The sequence below is a fragment of the Pleurodeles waltl genome, chromosome 3_1 (genome assembly GCF_031143425.1).
Source record: "Pleurodeles waltl isolate 20211129_DDA chromosome 3_1, aPleWal1.hap1.20221129, whole genome shotgun sequence".
In the NCBI taxonomy this organism is placed as follows: Eukaryota; Metazoa; Chordata; class Amphibia; order Caudata; family Salamandridae; genus Pleurodeles; species Pleurodeles waltl.
In genome coordinates, this window is record NC_090440.1 from 162,415,329 (window position 1) to 162,434,651 (window position 19,323).

Consider the following 19,323-nt stretch of genomic DNA (forward strand, 5'->3'; position numbering starts at 1 on the left):
ATGAGGGGAAAAGTTCTAGGTATTTCCAAGGAAGGCAACTAAACATCTCAACTGGCCCAAGACCGAGCACCAGATTTAAAACGAAGAGTCAGGCATGGCTAGTGAGAACACATTAACCACCCATGCTGGTATGGTTATGACAATCTCACAGGCAATAAGGTACTCGTTTCTAACCATTTATACCAGATTTTGCGAAGGCACTGTTTAGAAAGCAAAATGAACTCGGTCCAGGGTGTTTTTTTAGGTTTAAGATCTCTTTTATTTAGTTAAGGACATAAGGCTCAAAAACATCATCTCCCACCTACATCCATTGGCCGGTGGGGAAAGTACGATTTCAATTGAATGGGAGACAGGGAACTGGAAAACAAGAGGGCGAGGGAGAACACCTGTGACAATGATCATTAGCGTGGAGTGCCTAGTGGGTAGGCTAGGGAGTGAGCAAAACAGCTGGGCCGCCCCCTGCTTCAGTCATATCAGTCTAGCGCATCTAGAGTGGGCATGCGTCAGAGTTGATCAGCCGAAGAATACAGAAGTACAAGGGGTACGTCAATTCCCTAAACTCCTCTGAAAGGTACTGGACACAGGGACCCCACGTTTTATCAAAAAGGGGAAGCAAACCAGCTGAAGGTGCTGCCAATTTTTCCAATCCAAGTAGGTTACATAATTTATGTAGCCCAGTGGTTCCCAACCTGTGATCCGGGAACCCCTGGGGGTCCGCAAAGCCTTCTCAGGGGGTCTGCGACTGCTTAAAAATTTAAAAAATATTAACAGATTAGGTCCCCGGATTCCAATAATGATTTAGTGGGGGTCGCCGGTTCCAGTAAAGATAAAATGGGGGTCCCTAGAAGTCAAAAGGTTGGGAACCACTGATGTAGCCTATCAGTGTGTGTGGGGATTGTGTCTGAGTCCCATCAGGGAAGTAGCAACAGCCTAGCGACACCCAGGTTCAATGTAATAGCGCAGCCTCTAGGAGGTCTAAGGGGGTATGTTTTTTGGGTTCTGGAGTCCCAATAGCACATAACTGGGGAATTGCGGTATGGTCGTGTCGTAGATTTCGTCTATGCAGTGATACTCAAAGTACGGCCCCGGGGCCGCATGCGGCCATTTTGACCTTTACATGTAAACCCCAGGGCTGCAGTAGCACTAAGCTGCTGTTTACTCGATTTAACAGGGGACACTTTATTTAATCATGATTGAAGATAAAGAAAGGAAGTAAGGAATGTGTCCTGCACCGCTTTAACTGCAGGAACACGTTTATTGTTTAAGAAATCTTGCAGCAAATGTCTACAACTATGATAAGTGTTCTTAAAAATTCAAAAAGTGTACTTCATTTACACACAGAACCATTTAATCTAAGTACATAAGATTCCATCACTGCATGGGGGAAACAGCACTAACGGGGTCAGTTCAACGATATGCACGGACTACGCTCCCGTTACCACGCATATGCGATTACTACGCATGCGTTTACCACGCATATGCGTGGTAACGGTAGAGAGAGCAGTCGGCGGAACGAAGGAAGCAAGCAGGAAGGAGCAGCGACCAGAGGAGAGAGGTAAGTGGGGCCTGGGTTGGGAAGGGAGGGAGGGTTGTGGTAGTTTTTAGGACAGGGTGGGGGAGCGGGGTACGTTGTAGGACAGGGCAGGGTGGTGGGATGGGGTAGTTTATAGGACGGGGTAGGTTTTAGGACAGGGTATGTTTTAGGATATAGGGTGAAGATGGGGGGTCGGGGTAGTTTTTAGGACACAGTGGGGTAGGTTTTAGGACAGGAGTATGGTAGGTTTTAGGGTGAAGGCGGGAGTCGGGGTCGTTTTTACGACAGGGTGGGGTAGGTTTTAGGACGGGGTAGGTTTTAGGACAGGATAGATTTTAGGGTTTAGAGCAGGGGTCAGGTAGTTTTTAGGACAGAGCGGGGTAGGTTTTAAAGTTTAGAGTGAAGGTGGGGGTCGGGGTAGTTTTTAGGACAGGGTGGGGTAGGTTTTAGGATTTGGGGTGGGGGACAGGGTAGTTTTTAGGACAGGGTGGGGTAGTTTTTAGGACAGGGTACGTTTTAGGGTTTAGAGTGGGTCGGGTTGTTTTTAGGACAGAGCAGGGTAGGTTTTAGGACAGGGCAGGGTAGGTTTTATGGTGAAGGCGGGGGTCAGGGTAGTTTTTAGGACGGGGTTGGTTTTAGGACAGGGTAGGTTTTAGGTTTTGGAGCGGGGGTCGGGGTAATTTTTAGGACAGGGTGGGGTAGGTTTTAGGACAGGGTAGGTTTTAGGGTTTAGAGAGGGGGTTGGGGTAGTTTTTAGGACAAAGCGTGGCAGGTCTCAGGGTAGGTTGTAGGTTGGGGTGCAAGGGTTTGGGTAGTTTTTAAGACAGGGCGGGGTAGGTTTTGGGACAGGGCAAGGTAGCTCTTATGGTTTAGGGCGAAGGCAGGGGATTGGGGTAGTTTTTAGGACAGGGCAGGGTAGGTTTTAAGGTTCAGGGCGGGGGCTTGGGTAGTTTTTAGGAAAGGGTGGGGTAGTTTTTAGGACAGGGTAGGTTTTAGGGCTTAGGGTGAGGGTGGCGGGGGCCGGGTAGTTTTTAGGACAGGGCGGGGTAGGTTTTAGGACAGGGTAGCTTTTAAGGTTTGGGGTGGGGCAGGTTAGGTTTTAGGGTTCAGGGCAGGGGGTCAGGTAGTTTTAAGGACAGGGCGGGGTTGGTTTTAAGACAGGGAAGATTTTAGAGCTTAGGGCAGGGGGCCTGGGTACTTTTTTAGGACAGGGCGAGGTAGGTTTTAGGTTTCAGGGCGAGGGTGAGAGTAGTTGTTAGGGCAGGTAAGGGTCGTTTTTAGGCCAGGGTAGGTTTTACAGTTTAGGGCAGGGGTCGGGATAGTTTTTAGGACAGGCCGGGTCGTTTTTAGGCCAGGGTACGTTTTTGAGTTTAGGGCAGGGTAGGGGGCGGTCGGGTAGTTTTTTAGGAAATGTTGGGAACAGGTTTTAGGACAGGACAGGGTAGGCCGGGGGGTTAGGGCTCGGGCAAGGGTTGAAAGGGACAGTTTTAAGGGCTTGGGCAGGTGGAGTATGATGTCAGGTTTAGGGGCCAGGGCGGGGAAGAATTTACCATGCATGTTACTTAACCAAACATGCTTTTATAACTAAATTAGTTGTAAAGGAATGCGTGGTAAAGGCATGCATGGTAAAGACGTGGTCGTTGTTCCATCATACATCCGTGCAAGGAGAAGTATTTTTTTGAAACGAGAGATTTCAAACATAAATTCAGAAATTTTCATTCTTTCCCCCAACCCCAACATTCGTTCTTACCTCCACCTTGATAACAATGCCAATAGTGAACTAAGAGGCAAGTCAGTTGTTACCCGCACTCTTTGGCCTGATTTGCTATTATACATGAACAACTTTATTAAATCAAACACAGGAGAACGGTTTGCACAGCGCACATACCAAAGTCATGCATTGTGAGGTCCTCCTACATACAATAATGAAGAAAAAGAAGGGAACATGAAATAAAACAATTGCCTAGGATCACACAGTTTGGTAAAGTGGGGAAGCTGGGATTAATGCCAGGTTTTCTGGTTTCACATTGTGCGATTCAGCCACTAGATCTATATGCTTTGCTGCCCCCCATTGTCACCATAACGGCACAAACGCTCCCCAACCAGAGCCCCATTCTCTCTTTGATCGGCATGCTGCAAGCATCAATGCGGCCCTCGGTCTCACCACAGACCAAACTTTGTGGCCCCTGGGAAAATGTTTGCGAGTATCCATGGTCTATAGCTTGTAGGAAGGTTTGCCAAAAGGAGTCAAGTTTGGGGCAGTGCCATAGTATATGTGTAAGCACAGAGTGTTTTTTAAAATAATTTATTGTGACAAATTCCTGATATCAGCACAATGTAAGCAGTTCTGCCTTTTGTAATATGAGGCACTAAAAAAACTGCAGGGACTCTATCAACAAACCCCTTTTCTTGCTCCTATATACTAGACTCAAGACAGTACTCACTGGAGCCTACCAATTAATTTTACCTTTCTTCACAAACTTGGCCTAGCCCTGTAATTCGCTCCACCTACCACACTGTCTCTACTCCTATTGCACTCCTAAATCATTGACGCTTGTGTTAATGTATCAAACATCTTTCCTCAAATACTTCTTCCAAAATCTTGCATTCAGGCTCTTTGCAGACTGCACTCCGAAGTAACAGCCCTCTGCGGTCTTTTGAACGTCTGCAACACAAGCATCTCTACTGAATATGTGTCCTCCTCTACTTCTTGACCACAATATCCTCCTTTTAACCAGGTATACAACTAAGATTTTCGGCACAATACTGTCTTGGTGCTCCTAACATCAAGCCAACCAATTATAGTATGTATTAAGATGTTCGTCTAAGTCCAAGACCACCTCTCCTCATAAGAATCTACTGCACCCATCAGATGACTTCTCAGTCACATGATTCAGCTACTTAAATAGTTTTAAAAAAGAACCACTCTTGACTAGAAAATATTCAGCGCCATCACACACCACGCCAATTGACAACACTGGCATTGTTTTAATAACTTGTTGAATCCTTGGTAAACAATGTATTGGCTCCTCCTCTATACCGGTCAGTGTTTTTGGGCTACATGCTAACATGAATAATAAAGTACAAGAAAGCATTCTAGAGCTTCTTTCGCTCTCCTTAGTTTCACCTGAGGAGAACAATCAGATGTGTTATTCACAGACTGCACTTCAGCCTCTACACATCCCTAATAAGGTGCACCAGCAACGGGAAAGGCATGAACGTTGATCGGCAATCTTTAATAACAAGGTATCAATTACACCAAATGAATTTTCTACAGTGTAACAGAGCAGGATCCCAACTACAAAATAAATGTACAACTCTGCATAAGAACCAGTGAAAACAAATCTCCTGCAGTCAGGCTTGAATCAAACACATTCCAAGTAGATGTCTTGTTCAGCATTGGAATACAAGATACATACTGTTGCTTTGGATACTGGGCTGCTGCAAGTAGACATGTGTAAGGTCTTGTATAGTACAGACAACACCAAACAGATCTTTGGAGCAACTATAGAACATTGCGCTGCAGAAATGCAGAATTAAACAACAGATCCTCAGTAAAGGGTGAGGTACCTGGAGTTTCGAGGAAGCAGCAGGCTGCTTCTGTTGCAACATAAGGGTGGTGGGCTTCCCAAAGTGCACAAAGAGTCCTAGTGTTGAAGGTTTCTAGAAGACCGGCTTTCCAAGACACTAGGACAAAAAGCGCTTTTAAACATTTTCCTCAGGAATAAGCGCACATGGCTATGGTGTCCCCTCTACCACCCATTACTATAAGCTCTTATAGAGACAGGAACAATATCCTCAAGATGGCACTACAATCAAGCTCACTCCAGCTTTTAAATACACAACCTCGGATTTCTTGGATTTTACCAAGCAGCGGTCCATCCTCAAAGGTGATAATTTACAGCAGTAAAAAACTGACATTAGGATCACCTACAGACATACATGCTGCTGTTCCCAAATAAGTTGAAGGTGGTAGTGGTGGATGGCAAGGCACATTTCTCCAAAGAAGCAATAGCAGGCATGGCACTGGGTGGACAGCTGAGTAGCTGCTGACAAGAAATGCACTAGCAAATGACTGGTGAGAAGGTTTTGCAGAACTGCGGCTGGGCATGGAACTGGTAGGTATCACACTCCAATGAGGAAACAAAAACTTAAATGGAGGAGGCCAACTGCACACATGAACTGGCAAGCCCATCCTTCACAGAGAATCATACTACAATAGCGACTGTGGAAGATGTGTACTTTACATTATCCGAAATTGCATTTACTATATGCCTGAACTCTTGGTGGTTGTAAAAGTATATTGGACGTATGCATGATGTATATGGGGGAACTGGAGGGTAGATGAATTACGATGACAACCCTTTTCTCATGAATCTTATACATTCTCCTTTTCCAACACCAACTAAATATAGTATTTTTACCCTGGCATGTGTTATGTTATTGAACTTGTATGGGTCGCACTAGGTCATCACTTGTTGGGAAAGCTTTGCATGACTCCCTGTCTATCTGTTCTGGGATACTGCTTGCACTGCAGTAATCTGCTATGATGGGCTGAACTAGTACATCCCAAGTTGGGGTTCGGGATGCACCTGGTGGGGCTGCAGGTTTCATGGATTTAGTTGTTGAGATATTCAGTTGCATCAGTTGTATTCACTCAGAGGCATGTTAAGCAGCAGTTAGGGCCCTGAAAATAGCAGACATCTTTGGTAGTCATGCTGCGTTTCCGCTAATATGGGTGGGTAATGCATGCTGGATTCATCCTTTATATGCTAAATTTACTATTAGACCAGTGGTTCCCAACCTTTTAACTTCTGTGGACCTCCACTTTATCATTACTGGAACCCAAGGACCCCGCTGAATCATTATTGAAATCCGGGGACCCGCCACCGAGTCATTACTGAACGCTGGGGACCTAATCTGTTAATATTATTTAGTTTTCTAAGCAGTCGAAGAACCCCTGAGGAGGCTTTGCGGACCCCCAGGAGTCCCTAGACCACAGGTTGGGAACCAATGTACTAGACTGTTAAGTACAGGATCCAGAGCCCTATTAGTCAGATGAATGATTTTCACTGAGTCAAAGCACAGTGGAAAGCAAGGGTACTGGATTTCACTCTGCAGTTATTCCTCTTAGTCCAGGATAGACTCCTTGTTGACATGATCTGAGGATGTGCAGAACTTCTTAAATGCCAGATACCTGAACAGATCCCTTTGGGATGTTACCTCACCTGCTAGCAACATGATGATAGGTGCACACAAGAACTCATCCTGAGATGGAGGTTCAGTGCCACTTGGGCTGAGAGGCCTGGTGTTTCTGACTGAACTTAAGTGTAGGAAGCTGGCTCTGTATATACTATATGAAAAAAATCAGATATAGTGTGCCCAGAGTCCAGGGGTTCCCCAGAGGCTTAACAGAGGCTACAGAAGACAATCCTAACGCTCTCTTTGGTGGTAGTGTGGCTGAGCAGTTAGACTGATCAGAGGCTAGTGCAAAGCATGTGTTTTACACACACAGACAATAGAAGACGCACACACTCAATGACTTGACTCCAGACCAATTATTTTTATATGGCAAAAATATCTTTTGTTAATTTGTTTCTAGAACCACAAGATACAGGTTGCAGGTAAGTACATAAATAAAAGAAGCATTTCACATATGTAACAATACCACTTTGATTTGAATTTGTAAGTTGTACAGTTTTTGAATAAATGGCAATAACCTGTGTTTAAAGCTGACACAGCAATTTTCAGAACAGTTCCTGGGAGGAAGGAACGTTAGTAGTTTTATAGGTAAGTACACAACTTACAGTTCGGAATCAGGCCTGCTTGCAGTTAAGTACCCGTGTCTTCAGAGGGCAGACCTGGGGGGGTTTAGAGGAGCACCAGGTGGGCCACAGGTAATCACCAAAACACACTCTCAGCGGCGCAGGGGAGGCTGGGTGCAGTGTGCAAACACAGTGTCGGGCTCCCAATGCTTTCCTATGAGGAGTCCCTGGGGTCACTTAGATGCTGCAGGCTTGGTCTAGAGGATCGGTTCCGGAAAACCATAGGCTTGACCTGGACAGGTAGGAGTGCCGCCTGCTGAACATTGCTGTACCTGAGGTCGGGTTCCCCAAGGCCAGGGGGCTGCAGGTGCAGTGTATCTTTTGGCGTCAGAAAGCTTTGTCCGGTGCTGTCGCGGTCAGAGGGGTCCTCTAGATTCACACTGCAGGCATCATCGCGGAGCACAGAAGAGGTCAACCCCGGGTGGGCACTTGCTCGGAATCGCCTGGGGATCCTCTCTAGTCAGTTGGGCCACCAGGAACCGGGCCGCAGCGTTGGGTGAAGAATGGTCAGGACTCACGGATCCGGGGAGACTCTGGAGTCCTTAGATGTGGTTTCTTTTTGGACGGGGCCGCTGTCCACAGGAGTTCTAGGTCCTCTGTGATGTAGGCAGTCCTCTGGAGGCGTGATAGAGGTCGCTGGACCTGCACAGTGCGTCGCTTTCTTTTGCAGGGCTCTTTGAAGCAGGAAACAGGCCGGTAGGGCGGGGGCCAAGTCCATTTTCATCTTCCTTTTTCTCTGCTGGGGTTTCAGCTTAGCAGTCTCTTCTTGTGACATCGCCAAGAATCTGAAGACTTGGTGCAGGGGCGCCCTTACATCCTGGATTTAGGGGCGATACAGGGGTCAGAGGGCAGTAGCTAATGGCTAATGTCCCCGAGGGTGTCTACACCCTTCCTGTGTCCACTGCCTTTGGGGAGGGGGTCACAGACCGAGCCCTACGTTGTCCCTGTCCTCCAAACTAAGATGGAGGATTTTTCAAAGAGGGGATCACCTCAGCTCTGGACACCTTAGGGGTGGTCCCAGCTGAGGTGGTCACTCTTCCCTGCTTTCCCTAATTTTCCAGCTGGACATGCTGCCAAAAGTGGGGATATGTCCGGGGGGCGGGTATCTCCACTAGCTGGAGTGCCCTGGGGCACTGTAACAAGATGCTTGAGCCTTTGAGGCTTACTTCTAAGTGTTACAGTTCCTGCAGGGAGGAGGTGTGAAGCACCTCCACCCAGTGCAGGCTTCGTTTCTGGCCACCAAGAGCACAAAGGCTGTCACCCCATGTGGCCAGAAACTTGTCTCTTAGTGGCAGGCTGGCACAGACCAGTCAGTCCTGCACTAAAGGATTGGGTAACATACAAGATACATCTCCAAAATGCCCTCTGGGTTCATTGTTCAATAAATCCAACACTGGCATCAGAGTAGTTTTATTGTGCTGAGAAGTTTGATACCAAACCTCTCAGTCTTCAGTGAAGCCATTATGGAGCTGTGGCGTTGGTAATGACAAACTCCCAGACCATATACTCAATATGGCTACAGTGCACTTGCAATCTCTAAGAAGGGACTTGGACACGGTAGGGGCACATTGCTCATACAGCTATGCCCTCACCTGTGGTATAGTGTACCCTGCCTTAAGGCTGTAAGGCCTGCTAGAGGGGTGACTTACCTATGCCACAGGCAGTGGTTTGTGGGCATGGCACCCTGAAAGGGGTGCCATGTCGACTGTCTTTTTCCCCACCAGCACACATAAGCTGCAGTGGCAGTGTGCATGTGCTTTGTGAGGGGTCCATCAGGGTGGCATAATACATGCTGCAGCCCTTGGGGACCTTCCCTGGCCACAGGGCCCTTGATTCCATGGGTACCTTTTACAAGGGACTTAACTGTGTGTCAGGGTGTGCCAGTTGTGGAAACAATGGTACAGTTTTTGGGAAATAACACTGGTGCTGGGGCCTGGTTAGCAGGATCCCAGCACACTTTCAGTCAAAGTTGGCATCAATATCAGGCAAAACGTAGATGGGGTAACCATGCTAACAAGAGCACTTTCCTACATTAAGGAATAGATTTTAATGTGACTACCAACACTTTCTCATGTAGGGGTGTGGTATCTTAGTCAGTTAAGGTGTCCATCAGGAGATTCTACATTACAAAGGGGGTGAGAAATTCTAGTAGGCAAAGTAAATGTTTTGAAGAGTAAACTACGAGTCGCTGATGGGAAGCCACTGGAGAGAACTTTCAGATTACTAGCCTGGCAGGCTAACAGAGGGGGCATTTGTGTAAATATGCAGTTTGTTGACAGTCAGACATGCTGGAAGTTGATCAGGCAGGTTCTAGTGTAGTTGTTCGGGATTGTTCTCATTCTCTTCTTGGGCAATAGATCTGAGCTATGGCTTGATCCGAGATTTGCTATTGATGGATGGGCTGGCATGCAGGCAGAGACTGTTGAGAGGGAAAAGCTGAACTCTACTCTGAATCTGAAAAAAATGACAGTGCCATCAAATTGCTTGGTAGGGGAAAGCCACCCAAAATAGATGGACGCCTGGAAGCATTCTACGCAGGGTAGGCTAAACTGATTGCACCAAAAAAGCCTTCCTTACTAAATGTGCTACCTCCCTCTACAAAAGTTTGAAACAAAAATGTATAATTTGTTTTATAACTTTGGAAGATGCAAGGCTTACTTATCTTTGCTCACTCACGGAGCATGATCAACAAGCACAGGCAAAGCCAGCAGGTCTCACCTTTTTAACCGATTCTGTGTGCAGCATTAACAAAACAAAAAAACGTTAAAAAAAGAAAAGAAAAAGGCGTGACAACCTATACATGCACGGAGAAGTGGGGCTACACGTCGGCCAAGACACCGCTTAGCACGGAGCTCTCACTCCTCACTAACTATCCAGCATCTTCTCCTTTAGAAAACCGCAGGGCGCCCTAGACCAAAGACAAAGCCCCGATCCCAAACTGAGGGAATCAGCCTGCAAAGACCATCTGGGAACAGGTGCAGCCCACTGTTCCGGAAAAGCTAGGCCAATAACAGGTTGGCTGTGTTTCCCGGGCGCAGTGGCAGGCCCTTTAGCCTGGCGATATGTAGAGTGGCGTTCCCCCAAATCCCTTGGCATGGGGGGGGGAGGGAGGGGGGGGTAAGGAGGGGAGGGGAGCCTGGGTATCGCTTAATAACCAACAGGAGCAAATGGTAGGTGTGTAGCCCACCATACCAAATCCTACCAGGACTCCATACATGGAAAACAAAAGTTTTTGGGGGCCGCCACATGGCCCTCCTGGGGGCTGTGGGCGTAATCAATGACCCACACATCGATCCCTGGCACCCCCCCACACCACGGGGTAGACTACTACAGACGCTGCCACCCTCTGTGGGACACTGCTATGCACAACTGCAGATGAACTATGCGTCACACTCCAGATGAGTTCTGCATAATAGGCAAAAACAACCCCAAACAGAGCAAACACTGGTTCAAACAGCAAAGGCAGGTTGGTTTGCGCTTCAGACCACCCTCATCCACACCTGAAATATCAACGTCGGCTAAACCACACCCAGAACCAATGCAAAATCTCAGATCTATCCTGCTAGAAATTAAAACTAGCCTTACCTAGACTAGTACAAAAATCAACCATACAAATGCAAAGATGGACCTGGTGGAAGAGACTAGACATACAAGAAGACTGCCTAGGAGCAGCTGAAACCCTAATATCGACCCTGGAAAACGATGCCCCTACCATCAAAGTGACAAAAGCCTGACTGGAACAAGGTCAACTGAAAGTGATGGCCAAAAAATAAGACTTAAAATCATGATCACACTGGAACAACATTCGCATAGTGGGACTGCAAGAAACCACCAATATGAGCAAACCTGAACTTTTTTTTAAACTATGTCAGCAGAGATTTTTGTCCGAAAGATTTCTCAGACCTTGTGGTAGTAGAGTGAGCTCACAGATCACAGGGACCTAGATCACCTGCTGGCCTCCGTCCCCCTCCGACCTATTGTTGCTCAGCTCCTAAATTACTGAGATCGGGACACAGACCTACCGCTAGCGAGAGAGCAAGGACATGTCACCTACCAGAGCTCAGACATTTCAATTTATCCCAATTTTACCATAGCTGTGCAAGAAGCCCGAAAAGCATTTGCAGAAACTTGAAACATCCTACAAGCCAAAAACGTCAAATATGTCAAGCTCTACCCAGCACAACTGGACGTCTACGCAGATGACAAGACACTGATCTTCACTAGGTACAAAGAGCCCCTGACATTTGCTAAAACATTAAAATACGACTCATATCATATGCCCAGTCAGCCCACACGAAGTCCACCTCGCAATGAGTGTGAGAATTGGTGCAACAGCCTAGAAACAGCAAAAAGGTTGCTCACCACAACAATCTCGCTCTTAACTCTGTTTCTACCATTTAGAATCGGTTTGATAGAACTAACGGGTGAGCTCGATAGCTGGACCACTACCTACAAGACTGCTTCCTTGATCACACTGCTTGAGCCAGGGCCCTTTACAAGCACAACGCTGAGGTTCCTACCCCTCTAGACTATGCTTTTTAGATACATGGGGTCAGGTGGAAACTTCTAAATATGAAGGCGGCTGATGGTAGGGACTAGTCCCCCAACTGAGCATAATGTTTTGTATTTGGGAACGGTCAAACTTGAGTGGGTATGATCTGAAAGTTGGGGTATTCTGTGTTGTTGGGGGGGTAGGAATTTGGAGGGTTTTGCTGTTTAGCTGGGACATATGAGAAAATTCCATACACAACAAGACTTAAAGGTTACAAACAACCCCTACCACGACACATGCCAGCAACCAACACAGGAGAGATCAAGTTGATCACAAGGAATATGCTCATGCTTGTCAGCCCTAAAAATAAATGTCAAATGTTGGCATACATGAACAGACAGGGAGTGAAAGTTAGATTCCTTCAAGAGAAATACCTGAACCCGACTAACACACAAGCTTTCGCCGGTGCACGGGGAAGGAACAGCTACTTTGCACCCTATAGTAGATATGCAAGAGGTGTGGCCATACTTAAGAACCCTCCCAGACATTCCAATTGACATTACAACATGGGGACGCTCAGGGGTGCTACTTATATTTGGAACGGAAATTGAATGGCACCCACATAACCCTCATCAATTCATTGGCACCCAACACTGACAACCCTGGGTTCTTTGATGACATTATGACTCTGTACCACTGCGCAGCGCGCATAACTTCATCTGGGGTGAAGACTAATTGAATTCTAAACCCACTGATAGACAGCAACAACACAACCCACGGTGATCACCCGCAAACCCCTAGGAAATTGTGGCAGATGACTGAGATGGAGGGACTGAAAGAGCTATGGAGAAAGAGAGGTATGGGCAGAAAATAATATATTCTTATCATTCTGTAGTGCATGACTCACATTCTTGTATCGATTTCTGGCTATCCACTGTCGAAGTGCTCCCATGGATTTGCACTATCACATTTCTACTTTGCACGCTTTCTGATCACTCCTCAATCACCTTTGCACTTACATTACCTGAAGAAAGGCCACATGCCGGCCCTAGCATTTCTCTAATGGGACACTAGATCTAGCTGTGGTCCTTTTTGATGACCTACAGGGAGCGATTTAAGTTTACTTTGAGGTAAACATAGGATCTATGCTGATATGGAAAGTGTGCACGGTATACAAACAAGCCTTCACCATTAGAAAATACTTTGGAGTCCTAAAAGCAATCCACACAAATCTGATGCAAGAAGAGAGGAGGTTAAGACAATTAGAAGCATGCCCTTTCTTGCAACCTGCAAACTCTAGTGGAAATGCACAGCACTACACAGGAAGTCAAGAATCTTATGGACTGGGAACTGTAATATATAACTAAAGACCGTGCTGCCTGTCTGTACAGGGAAGGAGACCGTCTGAGCAAAAGCCTATCATGGTAGCTGTAAAAAGCACACGCACAGGACATACTACACTTTCTTAGGTTGAGTACTGGCAATGTGGCAACTGATAGAACAGATAACTCAGGCTAACATGCCTCCCTCTACATGGGATGGATGGCAACATCTAGTGCAGACATACATATACCTGAAGGGCACTGCCCTGGCCTGGGTTAAAGAGGCTGCTAGAGAATAAATACTGGACCCGTAGGCACGCAGAACATAATACAAGCCATTGTTAGCCGGGCAAATGGAACATTGTGGGGTACTGATGGCCTCACGGTCAAACTCTATAAAGCGTACAATGAATGATGTACATATATAGCGCACTGCCACTCCCAAAGGAGCATCCTGGCGCTGAGTGGAAACTAGTGTGACTACATAGCACGCAGTGACCTACGAGGGGAGTAAATCAGAGCTTGGCACAAGCAGTCAGGCCTAACCCGGAGGAAATGTGTAAAGCGGTTGCACAACACACACAACAAACGTGATGCAATAAATACATCACAAAGGAAAGACAACACCAAGCTATATAAAAATAAACTGTATTGTACACAACATCATTAGACCAAACACAATATGCCAGTAATACCCTGCTACTCAAGCAGTTGTCAGAACAAGACACAGTACTGTTAGTTATCCTGCAGAAATCAGCAGTAGTCACATAAAACACACAGGCTACTCATTATTCTGCACTGTAAGCAGCAGTCAAGTAAATGTTGTTAAAGAAATGCACATGTCCTAATAAACATACCTGCCCATCAAAGGAACATCAGATAAACACAGGACAAGGCATGAAAATCATGAGAAACAAAACCATGCCACTCTTGTTGCACAGATTCATGGGACATGTAGTCTATCTGCAGGGCTTTGCGCTCCTGCGCCTGTTTATTCCAAGGGAGGTGATTTCTCTCACCCTGGATCCATATAGGAGCTTCTGCGCTTCTAGCCATAAGATGGTGGGGCTATATACCAGCTTTTTAGTGGGATGGAGCCTCTGTTGAGGCTGGCGTCTGTCTCATGGAATTATATCCCTACAAGGAACAAGGCCCCGTGGTCCCCAGAATCTGCCTCGGGGGCGGGATGAGACCAGAAGAGCCCGCACCCAGAAAGGTAGGCAGGGCATTTCAAATGCAATACTATGAGAAGGCAGACTCACAGCAGTGAGAAACCAAAATAGGCTGTTTGTCACTACCAGGACAGGCCACGCAACCAGGCACATGTCCTGCCTTTTGCATACATAGCACCCTGCCCATAGGGCTAGTTAGGGCCTACCTTAGGGGTGACTTACATGTACTAAAAGGGGAGTTCTGGGCCTAGCAAAGAAAAATTGATGCCAGGTCCCTGTGGCAGCAAACTGTGCACACATGTCCTGCGCTAGCAGGCCTGAGACAGGTTTCAGAGGCTACTGCAGTGGGTAGTGCAAGCACCGCTGCAGGCCTACTAGTAGCATTTAATTTACAGGTCCTGGGTATAGGGATACCATTGTACAAGGGACTTACAGGTAAATTACATGTGCCAATCAGTTATAAGCCAATCATACCAAGTTTAGAGGGAGAGCACATGCACTTTAGCACTGATTAGCAGTGATAAAGTGACCAGAGCCATAACGTCAGCCAAAAAGGGTAAAAAAAATTAGGAGGAGAAGGCAAAAGGTTTGGGGAATGAACCTGTAGAAAGGGCCAAGTCCAACAAGATATTTTAGCCCTTATGCTGTGTAAGATTTGAAAGCGAGTAGAAGAATTTTAAAGAGGACCCTGTTATGCACAGGCAGCCAGTTTACAGCTTCCAGAGTTGCTGATGCAGAGGACCGTTGGGGGAGTTTCAATACCAATCTGGCAGCAGGATGTTGTGCCATCTGTAGTTTCTGAATAGTTTGTTTAGATAAACCTGCATACAAACTATTACAATAGTCCAATCTGGATGCTATTACAAGCTAATGCTAGGACCCCACCTCGCCACTCTGTACCAAGAGGAGGTGGAGAAGGGAGGACCCCCCCCCCCCCCACCACCACCACCACTAGAGGGGCAGTCATCATAGCGATACTGAAACCCGATACGGACGGGCAGTTCTGCCAATCTTACAGGCTATTATCCTTATTAAATTTAGATACTAAAATACTGGAACGTATCATTGCAAATAGACTGGCTCCATTAATGTCTGTAGCGACACAAAAGGATGCTGGACAGAGTGCTAAAACTTTTCAAACCCCTAGTCACAGATCTGGGTTGAATCCATCATTCTTTTGCTCATCATGCCACTCCTGTTTGGACCCAGCCATATGTAAATCAGTCTTGACCTTGTTCCCCATGGGAGCAGTCCAGCCCGAGCTGCCAGCCATGTCGTCCCTGGACCGGAAACAAGCATCCTTGAACCGGTTTCAAAGTATCACCCCTCATCAACCAGGCTAGCATGAATCCAGTGGTACAGTGATTAAGGGACCCACATCTGGGCGTACCCTGGCCACTAAGGGCAACTTTAGCAACACTAAAGGATGATGGACTGAATGCTGAAACACTTCAAACACTCAACCCCAGTCACAGGTCTGGGTTGAATCCATCATTCTTTTGCTCACCATGCAACTCTAGTTTGGACCCAGCCATATGCAAATCATTCTTGACCCTGCTCCCCGTGGGAACAGTCCAGCCCGAACTGCCAGGCCCACGTCCTCCTTGGACCAGAAACAAGCATCCTGGAATCGGTTTCGAGGTATCACCCCTCATCAGCCAGGCTTGCATAAACCCAGTGGCACAGGGAGCAAGGGACCCTCATATGGTCCTGAATGAATGGGCAGAATCCAAGTGCTGTGCTGCACCCCTTGTCAGTTGTTTGCCAGATAAAGCGCAACATTGGGAAAGCAGCAGTAATTCACTACCTCACTTTAACATATATTTGGTACCAATATGTAAGCAGAATGCCCCATAAAACATTGGTTGAACATCTCAGTGTGTGCCTCTGTTTTGTCTCTAAATTAGAAATACAAAATGTACACCAACAGTAATGGTTATTGTAAAACATTTCAACATTTCTCAGATTACATATTCAAATGTTGTTTAAGCTTACCACATGCTCAATCCCACTATATTCTCCTTCTGTGTTTTCTCGAATTGTGACAAGATTCACATCAGTGTACGGTGTTTTGTAGCCCTCAATAGAGACACAAGGCCGAACATTTGCAAACAAGTCAAAGGTCTTGCGCAGCAGAAGATTCATAGATGGATGACCAGCTGCTATTGGAGTCTTTAGAGGACCTGTAAAGTTCAAAGCATATGAGGTTACATAAACAGAATAATTAGCGCACTAATATTCCAATATGCATTTGGCCACAAATACAGTTCATAATGTAAAAACACGTGACAAAGGATGATGGTCTGACCTAATCTTACAAATCCCCCCCCCTCCTGCCCACAGGACAAATATGGAGTGAATACACAAGCTTGCACCTGAGTACGAGTTTTTAAAATTTTCTAACTCCAGGAGAGACACTGGACGTTAACTCAACATACCATATTCATAGCATGGGTTCCAGGGGAAGTCTGTGGTCCTAGTCACCTGTCCCCTAAAAGCACTAGTCACCAGTGTCAAGTTTTCTGGTACTGAAGAAGGCTCCAGAAGGTTATTTAAACTTTTAACCCAAAATGACAGTGCAGCAGACAGACCAATAATTAACATGCAGGCAGTGTAGCATCAACTGACAATCCTAGTTACCCAAGAATCTAGAAGCCTATCACATACCTAGAATTCCCAGCAGCAGCAACACAGCAATGCCAGGCACAGCATAAGCCTTAACAGAAACCTTGTGCAAAACCCACCCTTCAAGGTAGCACTGGCACCTGCTTATATGTTTGTAACAGTGAACATGCAATATAAAAAGACCATACCCTTCAGCCCCATCTTGTTTTTATCCATTGATTCTTTGGCTTCTGGAGGAATCATCCACTTGCCTCCTGGACCCTGGATTGCCGTCACATTTCTTTCCTCCCACGTAATAGGAGCCTATATAAAGAATTACAGTTTCAGGCTAGTGACCATAAACAGCTGTTATTTACAGCAATTTAAATCTGTATGCTTCATTAAAAAGTGCTACATAAATATCGTAATGATTATTAATGCTCAAAGATTGTTCTGCACATTTGAAAATTAGGGAATTATTATTGCTAAAGGCGCCCTTTATTTCCAGTCAACAGTGTCAGTGAGACTGGGTCTTCCCTCATGGTCAATTTCCCACGCTATTATTGTTTTGTAAATATCTTTCATTTTACAAGATAAAATACAGCAATTTCACAGAGGTCAAACCTCAATGCCCATAACTTTTATGTCCAATCTAGAGTAAGAAATATCACTGTGAGTGCAGGTTCCTCAACTAGGCAATACAGTCTTACTGTCTTCAGAGATAGCATCAGTTACTTGGGCTTGACTATCTTATTAAGGCTATCGCTCTGTTAGGCATACAGTAAGTATTTTGTCATCAACTTCGTTGTTTCAATTAGGAATATCAGGATAGCTCCTACACAGCACTTCAAATTATCTTCAATTTCATCTGTGCTATCCTTCAATTTCTATAGTGGTTTATAGTCTGTGGTTCACATTTTCAATGTATGCAAACATTTTGCTAGCACCATGGCCAAAATCACTAAATTTACATCCCCTTTTACTTTTTTTGCATCTATCTTGAGCAAGCAAATTCAACTTATGAGTCAATTCTGATATACCTGTATTGACTAAACCTCAATTATCCCTAATGATCCAAGCTATTAAATTAGAATTTGGATGTAGAACAAGGTAAATTATCAGTGGTTTGACTAAGCACACTAGGATCTACTAATATAAATTTTCATTCACCTTATCGACTAAAAAATAGTATACCTTCTTAACAGTCACCTTGGCCATTCCAAACAGGAATTTTTTGTTGTGTAAAATGATTTTAGCTATGAGCAAGGCAGTGACTTTCTTTAGTAGGAAGAGAGTAAGTCTGTTACTAGGATCAAAGACTCTTTAGGTGAGGAGTACGTGGTGCGATATATATCTGAATGCCCCAAACCTTGAGTGAGAGCAGTTCTATCAAGATGGAAGGTTCATTCAGGCTGTTCCTAGTCTGACGGTCTTTCAGTGAAAGGTAAGTACATATTTTATTTTAAAGCTAAGGCATCAGTGCACATTTTGATGCATGCGATGAAAGAAGAAATGAAAAAAAAACTGTCACTCTAAAATCCAAAATACAGTCGAGCCTAGTATGGCCAAGGGCAGAAAACCACTGATCTGTATATTTCAGTAAAATCGTTTTTGATGCAAAACATTTATGACACTAAGAAGGCATTTTTGTTCATTTAAAAACATCTCTTAGAGATTCAACGAAGACCATGTCTTCTAGAAGACACTTGAGAATATCGGAGGCCACGTGGAAGTACAAAAACCACAGACACTCCAGCTACCGCATATTTTAACACTCACAGCTAGTCTTGCAACTTCACAAGTGGAACTGCGCGTTATGTGCAGTCCAGGCTCTCTCTCAGTTAATGTGCATTCGTTGAAAATACCAATAGGATGAAAGAATAGTTAAAGTGAGTGAGTCAAAAGATTCATGGGTCATTATTATTATGTTTTTTAAACAGGAGTTAAGATAGATTCCAGTATCCAGCAAGAAAGGTGCCTCAAGTTTTAGGAAAGAAATAGGGGAGCACTGAATAGCACCATACATTGGGATAGCAAGCATGCAAGCAAGCATTTCTATTGAGGCATGCATTATCTCCCTACTGGTTGCCCAAAGTGAGAGGAATAATGTTTTGAGACCTCTGAATAGGATAAATGGCAATTTAATCTTGCTGTGTTAAGGACTACAGACTTGCAGGCCATATCTTCAAACAGCTGACAATAACAGGGATGTGGAATTCCTATCGCCCGGGACATCTTGTTTGGGGTCAAGGGCAACAAGTTTTTATGTTTACTTTGTCCTTGGGACAAGTAGGCCCAACCCACTGCAGCACAAACCCTTTGGCTGCCTGTTTACAGAGAGTTAAACTCTCTGCAGTTGAGGTAATGTGTTTCC

The 19,323-nt window shown here is 45.5% G+C and overlaps 1 protein-coding gene across 1 annotated transcript in view; it reads right to left on the bottom strand.

Annotated features, from left to right (window-relative positions):
• The window catches only part of IDH3A (isocitrate dehydrogenase (NAD(+)) 3 catalytic subunit alpha), a 102,330-nt gene that overhangs the window by 58,250 nt on the left and 24,757 nt on the right, over nt 1–19,323 (bottom strand). The window contains exons 4-5 of the mRNA XM_069222052.1: nt 17,159–17,273; nt 16,341–16,528 (exon numbers count right to left, since the gene is read on the bottom strand). Coding sequence (XP_069078153.1) covers nt 16,341–16,528; nt 17,159–17,273 — 303 coding nt within the window. The remainder of the gene's footprint in view (nt 1–16,340; nt 16,529–17,158; nt 17,274–19,323) is intronic.